Consider the following 12,567-nt stretch of genomic DNA (forward strand, 5'->3'; position numbering starts at 1 on the left):
AAATAAACACCGGCTACTCGAAACTGGAATGACCAACGTATCATGACACTCGGCGCTCGTGAAATTAACATCCGTAATAAAAGTCCACGGGTTTCCTCGTAATCTATCTGGTTTTATCCGGGGGATTGGTGGCCCATTGGTCGGTAGCGCGGCGAGTGCACGCCAGCCGACACTGGTTTTCCAACGTAAACGGGTTTATCGCGCATTTATTCAAACACACGCGGAAATCCATCTGGCTTCGAAGTCTCGAGTACCGATTTCCGTTACTGGCGCGCTGTAATTGGAGGTTACGAGATAGAGGAGAACGATCAAAGAAGAAGAGAGGCGAAGACTCGGGGCTGGCGAGCCAGGGGGTCGTTTCTGCGATCGCGGTAAAACGAAAGAGAATGATCAGAGAGATACGCGGAAAGAAAGAGAGGAGGAAACGCGTAGAACGTACGAAGAGAGGGGTAGCGAACGAGAAGGGTGAGGTATCGGTGTACGAATAGAGGGGAGTTCGTAACCCGGCTGGTAACGCGACGCGATCCTCGATGGGGTGAAGGGGGAGTAGTCGACTCGTCGGTGTGCTCGGTGTAGTGCACTAGTGTCGGTACGTACCACTCCGTAAGAGAGAGGAGGGGTGGTCAGAAGCGCGCATAGAGGAGTGAAGAGAAAAACGACTCGTACAGGCAACGAGGCAGGCATGCAGGCAGGCATGCAGGCAGGCAGGCAGACAGGCAGGCAAAGCAGACGAGTCGAGCGAGCCAAGCCGGCACGGGCCAGGCAGGCTAGGCAGAGGCTAGCGAGGCGAACAGCCGAGCAGAGACACGGTGTACTCGCAAAGGGGCAGAAAAGAGTCGAAGCAAGGGAGCGAGACAAGGAGAAGAAACGAGAAGAGGGAGAAGAGTAGAGAAGAGAAGAGACGAGTAAAACGAAACGGCAGGCGTAGCGAGGAGCGTGTAGAGCCTGGAGGACAGGAGAGAAAGAGTATGGAGGGGGTGAAGATGGAGCGCAGAAGGGGAGCGCGGCAAAGGGATGCAGGGACTGGCATTGAGGGGCATGAGAGGGGAAAGGGCATATCCTACTCGGGGTTTCAGTTTAGTTTGGCGTGAGTCGCCATACAGTTCGGTGTTTTGTACGTTGCTGCGATCGTTTTACGCTCGATGTCGTTCATTTCCGCAGTTTAGTTCCATAAAACGCCGCACACTGTTCCGCGGCGCCTTTGTACGGACTGGTCGTATTCCTGACTAGTAGTGTACTCGTCGTTGCCCTTGTCGTTACCGTCGTCGTCATCGTCGTTGTCTTCATCGTGGTCGTGGTCGTGGTCGTTATCGTGGCCGTTGTGATCAGATCTGCTCGATATCGTATCGTTTGACTATTTTTCTTCCCCATTCTCCCCTCCCCGAGAGCTTGATCAGACCTGTGCCGTCGTAGTTTCGGAGGCTGGTGTGTACGGTCGGCGGTAAGGTGAAAGTAAATCCCGTCGAGAGCTTACTCGAATGCCAGGGAAGCTGATCGTACGTCGCGAAATCGCGTACAGATCGAGCACGCGACGTCGCCGTTGTTGCCTGGACAAGCCGCATCTCGACTCAAGAAAAAGTGGATATTCGCACCCGAACCTAGTACCAACGTCGCGTTTCCTCTACGCTATCGTTCGACCACCAACGATACGGCATCGCATTGTGTACGTACGCGGCCAGTATGCTCCACTACCATAGAGGATAGCGTTAGCTACTCCGATTCTCGTATGCGTGTTGCCGCACATACGGCTCGCATGGTCGCACGTAAGTACACGCACGCACACTCTACCACCCAATATAGCGCTTTCCACCAAATACGTTTGTGTGCATGTAGACCTACTCGCCGGTTGAATGCTGAGAAACAACAGGGAGAAACAGGGAGGGGAAGGAGCGAGTGAGACGGAGAGACAAGAAAGAAAATACGAGAGCGAGACGGAGAGTGCGGTTTCCTCCATCTTTTTCTCCCTCCTTTCGCTCTTTTTCTGTCCCGCTCTCGCTCTTCCCCTCCCTTTCTCTTGGTTACTACTCGTTTGCCCCTCTCCTCGTTTCTATCCTCTTGCGGCTGTTCCGTCTTTCTTCGACTAGCACGCGCTGTCTTGCTCCCGTACGCCAACTCGTGTATTTATGCGTTTTCTCATATTCGCGCTGCCTCCTCTTTCGTCCTCGACGAAATCGCTCGGTATGCGTTCGCGATACGCGCGACGATGGAATAAACATCGACTCGGTGAACATCGCCGGTTTCTCAGGCGGTTAGCTAGCACGCGAGAGAAGTATCGGCTCCCTGTTCCGTCTGCCTATTCGCCAACTTTTCTGCCCGCCTTTTGGAACACCAGACCCTAGCAGTACGCTATTGTCCGAAATCGAAGGTAACGGTAAAGCTTTTCACTGAGAAAAAAGAAACTCGTCTTGCCGCTTTCGTCGCGGCACGGTCGCATTTGCGATCGCGCGAACCCCTCCGTCGTCTACGATACACGAGGAAACGTGTCTCTACTGATTAATCAGCTGGCTGCCTCGACAACCAGATCGCCGTGAAACGCGGAATACCAAAGCAACGGGAACAATAGGCGGGAAATTCCTGCCGAAGCGACGGATCAAATCAAGTTCGAAGACCTTTTGCTCGAATCTCCCGTTTCGCGGTTCATCAATTAGAAACTTTGTACCGTCGCGTGATCCAACGCAACTCCTATCGTATAAGCTGACAAATCGATCGAAAATATGCGATTGCCCAATCGTTTTCGATTCCACCGCGTCTCACGACGAATTTCACAAAGGGAGACGAACGTTCGCGAGTCTCGAATATTTCGACAGGATAGAATTCTTTTTCCCTGGACGACCGGCCGGCCGATCGAATGCCTTTCTTTCGCGATCTCTGTAGACGGTCGCTAGGTTACTTCGAATCACGGTCTTCCGCACAGTAGGGTCGTCGTCTCCCTACTCTCCTTTCTCGGGGTACGAGCCTATACAAGCGACGATAGAGGGATCGGAGAGCAGCTGGGGGTCTAATCTGTAACGCGCGTAACGCCTGATAAGACTAACTAAAGTTTTGCAAGAGAAAATGAGAGATCCAAAACGAGGGCACGCTCGTGTGCATTCCGTTGGAAGAACGATCTCTTAACGAGCTTCCTCGTTTTACTCCTTCTAGCACGTCTTACCAACGTGTAACGTGTCGCGAAATGAGTACCAAAAAGGTAAAGAACGTTTCGAAAGGTCTTTCGACGAACGAAGCGCGCAAGTATTCTTATCTTCGTATGAAATATCTCATAGAGTGAAAAAGATTCGTAGTAGTATCGTAAATCGCAACGATCGAAGGGCTCGTTGTAAAAATGAATTATGTCCGTGTTTGTCTCTTTTTAAGAATACCTACTATAACGTCTTTAATCTCTGCTCGGAACCTTTTGATTTTCAAACGAAATTTGAATGCTACGGACGAGCTTGAAGCGAATTTGAAAACGTATATAGAACACGAGATATATCATTTATCATATTGTCACGAGATATTTATTACGAGCGTACAGTTCGCACAGATCCATCGAAGCATCTCAACGGTGAATTATTCATCGTATTGCATCATGCTGTATCGATACATATTGATTCTTCGTGTAAGTTTAGAACAAATGTATTCGTACATCTTGGAATTAGTTTTAGAATTTCTAATTTATCGAAATTCATCGTCCGTCGAACGATTGTGACAAACAATCATCCTGCAACTTTGAGGAAAACCACAAACTTTCCGATACACCTCGTAGAACGTTCGAAACTCGAAATGGCAAACATCAGCGTTAAAATCGTCGACGCGTCTATTTTACCTTCGCTGTGTGAAAGTTTCACGATCATCGTCGAATATTAGTTTCGATTCGGGGCGATATTATCCCTCTTGCTATCGCCACTTGCGACGCCATTTGAGAATTTCTCTTCTTACCGAGCAGCTCGATATAAATAGACACCGATATACTAGACACCGCAGAACGCGTGACGTGTAGCCAAGGCGGGCCGATTCGCTATTTAAATAATCTTAATTAATATCCACCGGCATAAATGGAATGGATGCTCGTCTATTTACGATCTTTCTCCTTCGCGAACACACCGTGGTCGTTCGAAACTCGGAAAGGTCTAATAACATCTGGTTTGGAAGATCGATCCGATCGTTGTGTACAGGCCTTTACTTAGGCGCGTCCCTTACATTCGCGACACGTGCTGCACTCGGAGAATAGTCGCAGCAAAGTGTCCAAGCGCAAACGAACGTGAACGATCGAACGAGAACTTAGGAGATCCGCACGAGACTGGCAGAGAAAGAGATAAAACGGGAGAAACAGACTCGGAGAATTTTTAAAGATCCTCTTTAGTTTCTATCTCTGCGACGACTTCGTGAAACGACGTCGTTAACTTGTTGACCGGGCAACACGAATTGGCACGTCGTTCGAATAATATCTTTATCTAGATTTGCTTTTTACCTACGAAGGTTACAGTTCAATGTATCTCCGATTCAGCTCGTCGTTTGGCTGCTAATTTTTAACAACGTAATTATAGAAACTCGTGGTTAGGAGACACGCCGTTTAACAGGTTAACGCACGTAGATTCGCCGTGGCAAACGCGATCACCAGCAACGTTACGAATTGAACGTAATTCTCCGCCGTATCGTTCCGTTCTCGAGATCTCGTTCGTACACGGAGACCGGCCAAGAGACGCTTAGGATTCGCAGAACGATCTGGAAACGAGCGAGGCTAATTTCTTGGCAACGATAGCGATAGCGCCTAACCGACTTATCGCTGCCTCTCTGCGAAATACCACGATATTCGATCAATACGTGCAGGTATTCGACGCACAGGGTGCACACGCGTTTCATTCGCGTGGAAAGGGGCTGCTGTTTGGCGGTTTCAGCGCGTCAGTCGGCGAGTGGAAAAACCGAAAGGACGAATTTCGAAGCAGGGAGAAAGCACGAGGATAAAACGCACCCGTATACCTACGGGTGGTTGAAACCTAAATGGAGGGGAGAACGAGGCAACGGGATTCTACCTACCTGAGAAACCTTCGGGAAAGTGGGCTAAACACTGTGACAAGGCCCAACCGTCTCCTATGTCATGCGATTTATCTGCAAAACTAGCGAATTATCGTCGTGAGCGTTTCGTTATCGTCGCTCACGGATGAGCCAGCTGCTCTTCGAAAGAAAACACCGCATAACGATAAATACATATCGCATTTGGAATTCTAATCTATTTGTTTCGTCGTTCCAAGTACGAGTTAGAGTATAGGCACGTGAGTTCCCAGTTTTTGTACATAACCAAGATTCCCTGTTCTTTTTTTTTTCCGAGTAAAAAGCATCACGGGTGTAGGATTTCCTTCGATACTTTTCGAAGGAGATTAGCGCGTAACGATAAATACGCGTTCGGGACTCTAATCCATTTGTTTCGTTGATCAAGGAACGAGGAAGAACGCGCGAGATGCATTTTAACGAGGGAAAATTACACATGCTGTAGCTTACGAAAGTATTCCAACACTTGTAGCAACTTCTTATGATCAGCGTTACAAGGAGATCCGACTATCGCGATTATATTGGTAAAGTTTGAAACGAATCTGAAGCTATATATCGCGTTAAATACCTTGCAACTGTTATACTTTGCATCCTCAGATCGCTTTCGATCGATACAATAACGTTCGTCGTGTTATCGTGTTAATCGTGTTAGACCGTGTCTCGCTCTAGTACCGCTTAGCAGTAAGTATCAAAATGTTTTATGAAAGTTCTTCGCGACTAATATTTTCAAACACGTACGTTTCACTCGATCCTTTACACCGAATCTTCCCTCGTGCTTCAAGCCAAAATTTTCGCCTGTATCGAGATCGACATTTTTGGTGATACTTTGGCTTTTCGAAAAACGGTCGAGCACGACAAGTACGTAACGCATTTGGTATTCTAATTTCTCGAGATGACGAGGAAAGGCAATGTCGACAAGGCGATCTATACGCACACTAACTGTTTACACGACCAAGATTCTCCTTTAAGATTTTACCGAATTATAGTATTTGTGGATAGACACGAGATTGGCTTTTTCCACGTTGTCGACCTGTGTCGAAGGTATTACATGAAACTGTGTTTATCGTTGCAGGTACTATCGCCGACAATTCGGTGGCGCAATAAGAAAAATGTCGGGAATGGGTAAAAGGACGTATCTTCGCGAGGTGAACCCCTACCTTATTTGTCCGTTGTGCATAGGATATCTTATAGACGCGACTACCGTCGTCGAGTGTTTACATTCGTGTAAGTAAATTTAATCGAACTGGAATCATATTCCGTGCATCATATTCCGGATAATGATACGTTGGTTTTTCGCTGTTCAGTTTGTAGGAGCTGTATCCTCAAGCATCTCAACAGGGAAGCTCACTGTCCTTCTTGCAAACATGTCCTCAACAAAGCCAAGCCGAACATCAAGTAAATTGCCGCGTGACTGGCCTTGATATTCAAAAATCTCCAAATTTTCTATCCACGAGCATTATTTTTTGACCGAATGATTTTTATTTTCAGAGCGGACAAGGCGTTGCAAGATATCGTGTACAAATTGGTGCCCGGACTGTATCACAAAGAGATGCGCAGGAGAAGAGAATTTTACAAAAAACATCCTGAACATGGTAAGACTATTCCTTGCGATTCGATTACGTCGCGCGTGTATCTCAATAGCGTCGCGAATTAAAATAATTCGTAGCCTTGTTGCAAAACCGTATCAAAGTCCGCCAAGATTTTTTAAATACACGCGCGTTACGTCTCACGTTTTATACTTACGCATCCTGTATTTCTTGGAAATTATCTCAATATGTAAATGTTTTATACAGCGGATTTAGCGACACCGGAACAGCGCGGAGAAGACGTGAGCGGAAGGTTGATCTTCGCTCCAGAAGACGCAGTTAGCTTAAGCTTAGAATATCTACCGCCTGGGGCAGATCCTCTGACCATCCTTCTTAGCACTAACGACGACACCAACAACTCGAACGCATCTAACAATCAAAGTAATAGCAGTAACAACGGTAATAATAATAGCAATAGCAACGGCATCGGCAATCACAGCACAAATACAACAAGTAACAGGCGCTACCTTCAGTGTCCGGCACTTGTGACTATCGCGCATTTAAAGAAATTCTTAGCTTTGAAATACAGCGTCGATATGACGAGATACAACATCGAAATTTGCCATCGACGTGCCCCGCTGCCGGAACACTGGACCCTCATGGACGTCGCTTACATTTACGCGTGGAAAAGGGTAAACTATAGCCAATTTCAATTACCGAATATTTTAACACGTTGGTTGGCACACTGTAAAATTCACTTCTCTCAAGATGTAAAAATGTGCTCAAGGTACAAAACGATGGTACACGAAATTCGATTCAGTCGCTTCGACCAAATTAAAGCATTAAAGCATCGTTCTATATCGATGAAACACTTGTGAAAAGCCAGCGTGTCACGTGGCAACGTGTTAAACGTTTCAAAAGATCCTTTGGATAGTTCGATTACGAATATTTCCACTACTCTTTCTTAACGTTTGACAATTTTATTTTTAGAACGCACCGATGCGATTTTTTTACCGAGTAGCGTTGGAAGAGCAGAGGTTAGAGGCACCTCCTCATGACAGGCCATCCACACCAGGTTTAGGTGCTAGTTTGCCTCCCGTTGACGCAGTAACACGAGATGACGATAACTCGGACAATCCTGAGAACGGCATCGAAGCTAAGCCGGAAGCAGAGCTTTCGAACGATACTGAGCAGAAACCTGCGTTGGACAATCAGAGCAAAGTCTCGAACGAGAAACCGCGCTCTCCGAGTCATCAAGCGCCCTCGAATGAAACCAAGGAAGAGACTAGTAAAGAGGAACAACCGTCGAGTACGGTAACAACGTCGACAAGCGCTACGTCGACGACGGTTTCTGTAACATCGACAAATAGCACATCGACGACGACGGCAACCGACACGATTGCCTCGTCCGCGTCCACGTCCACGTCAACAGTCACGTCCACGTCCACGTCCACGTCAACATCCATGTCCACATCAACATCCACGTCTACGTCCACGTCCACGTCCACGTCCACGTCCACGTCAGATAGCGAAACTAAACAAATTAAAACACCTATCAAAATATTGAAGAATCCAGACGGAAGGTACGAAGTCTTAAGAAGCCCGCCAGGTAGTTGGAATTCGAAAGAACAGAGTGCTAGGAGTATCGAAACGAAACCATCGAATCCAGAATTTAGTGTCGTGAGTATAGGCAATGGTCAGAATTCGAACGGAGTGAAGATCACGTTGAAGCAATGTACACCGAACAATTCGAGTCCGAACAAGCCGAAAGTTATCAGCAACGTGTTACTGCATTGCGGTCAGGTTGACAAAGATAACACTGATTCGTTAGTGATTCAGCAGCTTCACAGAGATAAAGAGAAACGTCAGACAGAGAAGCAGGAGAAACAAAAGAGGAGGGTAACTTTCATGGAACGATCTATCCCTGAGAAGACGGTGGCCAGTAACGCGTTAAAGAGTATACAAAAGAAACCAGGGGAACAGCAGGAGAAAAAACAGTTCCTCCAAGGTTTCCAGTTGACAGCCAGAGAGTCAGCATCCGAAATGGCTTTAGAGTCTTCCTCTAAGTTTAACGAAGCGAATGCCAACAATGAGACGAATGAGACGCGAAAGAAGGGCAATGCCACGTCGAAGAAGGAGGACGGTATAGCGACAGAGACTTTGAATAATGTAAATGAGAACTCAAAGAATAAGAGCAACAACGAGAACATTGGGGTAAATGCGAGTGGGAACGCTGCGAGTGCGAGTAAACGGGTTGCAACTATGGCCGGAATTGGCAACGCGCGAGTGAATGCAAATAAACAGTGCAGTGACGTAGATATGTGCACATTTGGATACTCGAAGAATACGAACGTAGGTATGAACATCAACGTAAATAGCAATCCCGCGAAGATGGATGTGTATACGTTTTCCAACGACCCACCGGTAGTTCCCGCGGGAGCTGTGAAAAGGAAATGTCCGCCAGGTCTACCGATCTTCGATATCAAGAAAAGGAAGCATATTTCGAGCCAAGTGCCGAAAAAGCAAACTCAAGTACATCCGCCTGCAGTCGTGCAAAACAACGCCAAGTCACCTCGAAAACTTCCAATGGAGCACGTTATTTCGGTGAAACGGGCGAACATAGTCGGAGAAGCTGGTCCTAGTCGAGCACCCACGACACCAAGTACGAAACCTTCGCCGACTCCGGTACTTTCCAACGACACAAGGAATATATTAGACGGCTGCGGATTGAACATTCCTGCGAGCCTCAGTATAACTCTGACAGCGCCAAAATCACCCGCGAACAATGTTGGATTTACCGAACCAAATGATTCCAAAGATAATCGAAAGAATACGCTGGGAAAAGTCAGTCCCAGTATAACTCTTAACGATAGATCGGTCGATCCACGAGTACTGAAAGCCTTGAAGACGGGACAGATTAGAATGCCCGCACCGTCGAAACCAAGGCAGCCTAAGCAATCGGAACGCGATGCGAACCAACAACGGCAAGCGTCGTCCGCTAAACGAGAAAGGGACCAGGAATCGAGAGACATTTTAGACCTCAGCGGAGGGAAGAAGATGGACATACACCCGTTAAGAATACCACAGCCAGTAACGAAACTTAAAGCAAAACCGACGATCAGAGAAATGCCAAATATCTCGGATCAGGGACAAGTTGTAACGCTCGTTGGTGGCCATAGATATTATCGTGCGCCACCAGGTTCTTTGACTCCAGCAGCGCATAGAGTGAACGATTGTCCGCTTCCAACGCCTTCGAGAACACCAGTTTACGCTCCTGGATTCTCCAGTCCTTTAAGCAACAGCAGGTACAACACAAATCTTTCATCCGTTTTTCCCAGTCTGCAAAGTCTGTATGCCTTGAGCCAAGCACCGAATCTTCAGCAGTTTCAGACAGACGCGAGGCTAAGACTACCTCGAGGGACGGACGCTAATTCCACCATATCTAACAACGATAATCGAAATATGAACGCTAATGTATCCGGGAAAAGTCATCTAGCTGCCCAATGCGCGCCAGTGAAACCGGTAAGATCGTCTGTGGCGCCTTTGGCTGTTGCGATAACTAAGCAACAACAACAATCGAACGATAAATCAACGTGTATAAACAAATCTGTCTCGAATGAGATTAGTAAAACACCTGTGTTTCGCGGTAACGAATCTCTCGACTCCACGGAGTCTGGTCAACAATTGTCCGTCCAAACCAAGTACTCGTCGGCCGCGGAATCTAACAATCGATACCCGCCGCGAGCTACCAATAACAGCAACATGAACAACGAAAACAAAACGTCTACTGAAGCGACTCGTAATTGTAGTTTGGAAACTACTAATGATGCGAGAAAGGAACCGGACAATTCGTCACGGCAGACGCCTCATCGCGAAGCAGCCAGTCCAAGAGTATCATCTACGGCTTCTCCGTCACCACCACCTGGAGATACTAACGCGAATACGATTAACGAAACTACCAGCGGTCATACCGATAATATGAACACCGCTTCCAATGGAATAGACAACGATCTACCTGCACCGAGTCCGACGAAGAAGAACAACGCAGGTGCGGAGGTATCGAGTAGCAAATCGCCTGCTAGTCCAGACTCTAGTTCGGTAACTATCGAAAGTCCTTCCAGCAAAAGCTGCACCACGGTGGAACAAGGATGCCCTTCTCCCTCACAAACGTCAGATACGGTCAAATCATCGGAGAATTCGACAAAAGTTGAGAATAACGTCACAGAAGACTCGACGAACGATAACGAAAACAAAGCTTCCACCGAGCAACCTGCCACGAAACAATTGACTTCGGAGATTTTTCAAAAAAGGTTTCTAGCTGCGTTTCCTTCTAACGAATGGGCAAATAACCCGATAGCTGCGGAACACTTAGGCAACTTCTTGAAAAGTTTGAACGCGTCGATCAAATCAGAGAATAAAATGGATAGCAAGGGATCGGAAAAGGTCGAGAGCCAACTCGCGTGTAACGATGCAACGCGTTTAAATAACGAAGTGTCATCGAAATCTCGAACAGACGTTACCGAATCATCGTAAATACAAGCATTGATTTAAAGATGAATCGAACACTTCCTGTTTAAACGAAGAATACATCAGCTACATCACTGCCAGATACCAATGTAATGTTATCGAATGACTCTTAGCGTGGATATGAGTACCAATTTCTAAATAATTCTGTACAATACAGGGAAAATACAGCACAGATGCTGGAAATTTTATTTTTTCAAATTTTTTAAGGCCATACGTCCTTCAAGAAATTTCATCCATATGTGTAGTTGCTTTGTCGAAACAACAATGTTCCACGAGTCGCTCGATTTCAACTAAAAATATCATTTTAAGTGATTAATGGACAAAAATATGTTTGTCAAATATGATTGATATTATTCGTAGATTGATTTTATTTCTAATGTGAAAATTGTTCCTACTTCGGTCCACACTATGATTATGCGAAAGCAGAACGTTCATCGAAGTACCTCGCAATTGTGTAAAAATTTCTTGTCAAGATTTTAATTTTCGATTATTCAAACTCAATGATTGATTAGGTGAAACTCAAAGCTAATCAGCACAACGAAAAATCGAATAGCCGATACCGAACTTGCTTTCCTATTCGTTTAACAATTATAAAACGTGTACGTAATAAGAAACACAGGGACCGAAATTAAGAAAGAAAAGAAGTCGAAGAAACTAAATACAATTATTTCTGCAACGTATGAATGATATCTATGCTGTTGTTCTTTCGTTATTTACTTTCGTACGTTACGTTTCACTATGAGTTGATATTATGTATATGTTGTATAATAATTGTTATGTTATGCGACTGTATTATATTATATATATTATTTCCTTATATGTATATATTTATTGCGCTGATATGTCGTCCTTACAAGATGTGCGCAAAATCCTATTACTTTGTAAGATTCAATTTTAATCGATCGAAAATTCGTGTGAATGTACATCGTTCAAATTTTAAAACACAATTGCATGCATGTTGATTTTTAAACGACAAGAAACTGACATGTAACAACAAAAGAATATATCATTATATACTTAAACTAAAAATCGTTACAGTTCTATTTATTACCCTTCGCCGAAGACCGAACGTGATACGCGTATCAAATACTTCATAATTGCGCGGGCATTTTACAACATGGCGTCGCGTAATGATCGAATTGAATATTTACAATATTCGTACAGATATAAAAAGACACTCACCGATTCCCGGTGAATATTGCTTTCGTAGAACAATAATAGCACTGACGAGGTAATTGTCCTGCAACAGAAAAATAAACAAATAATATTTAAAATATTTATAAACTTTCATAACTTATGAATTTTCAAAGATTTAAAGATACCCGCGGTTCTGCAACTTTATATCTCAAACTTTCCAAAGCAGAAATAAAATAATTTAATAGATATTTCAGTGAATTTTATATATTGTAAATTTATTATAACGAGAATAATACGAAACGTATTTTTTAATAAAAATGCTTGACAAAGTCGAATAAAACTTTGGTTG

The 12,567-nt window shown here is 45.2% G+C and overlaps 1 protein-coding gene across 4 annotated transcripts; it reads left to right on the forward strand.

Moving 5' to 3' along the window:
* The first annotated feature begins 1,092 nt into the window (after nucleotides 1-1,092).
* Nucleotides 1,093-12,110, forward strand: LOC117154720 (uncharacterized). 4 transcript variants are annotated; one of them, XM_033329954.2, is made up of 6 exons: nucleotides 1,093-1,763; nucleotides 6,101-6,252; nucleotides 6,333-6,423; nucleotides 6,517-6,620; nucleotides 6,822-7,246; nucleotides 7,545-12,110. In XM_033329954.2, the coding sequence occupies exons 2-6, from the start codon at nucleotides 6,138-6,140 to the stop codon at nucleotides 11,085-11,087; spliced, it is 4,278 nt and encodes a 1,425-aa protein (XP_033185845.2). In that variant the 5' UTR covers nucleotides 1,093-1,763; nucleotides 6,101-6,137; the 3' UTR covers nucleotides 11,088-12,110. The 4 variants fall into 4 exon arrangements, with proteins under 4 accessions (XP_033185845.2, XP_033185847.2, XP_033185846.2 ...); XM_033329956.2 differs by lacking the exon at nucleotides 1,093-1,763 and adding an exon at nucleotides 2,145-2,365; XM_033329955.2 differs by lacking the exon at nucleotides 1,093-1,763 and adding an exon at nucleotides 4,191-5,252.
* Nucleotides 12,111-12,567: the final 457 nt, after the last annotated feature.

The sequence above is a fragment of the Bombus vancouverensis genome, chromosome 11, assembly GCF_051014615.1.
Source record: "Bombus vancouverensis nearcticus chromosome 11, iyBomVanc1_principal, whole genome shotgun sequence".
Taxonomy (NCBI): Eukaryota; Metazoa; Arthropoda; class Insecta; order Hymenoptera; family Apidae; genus Bombus; species Bombus vancouverensis.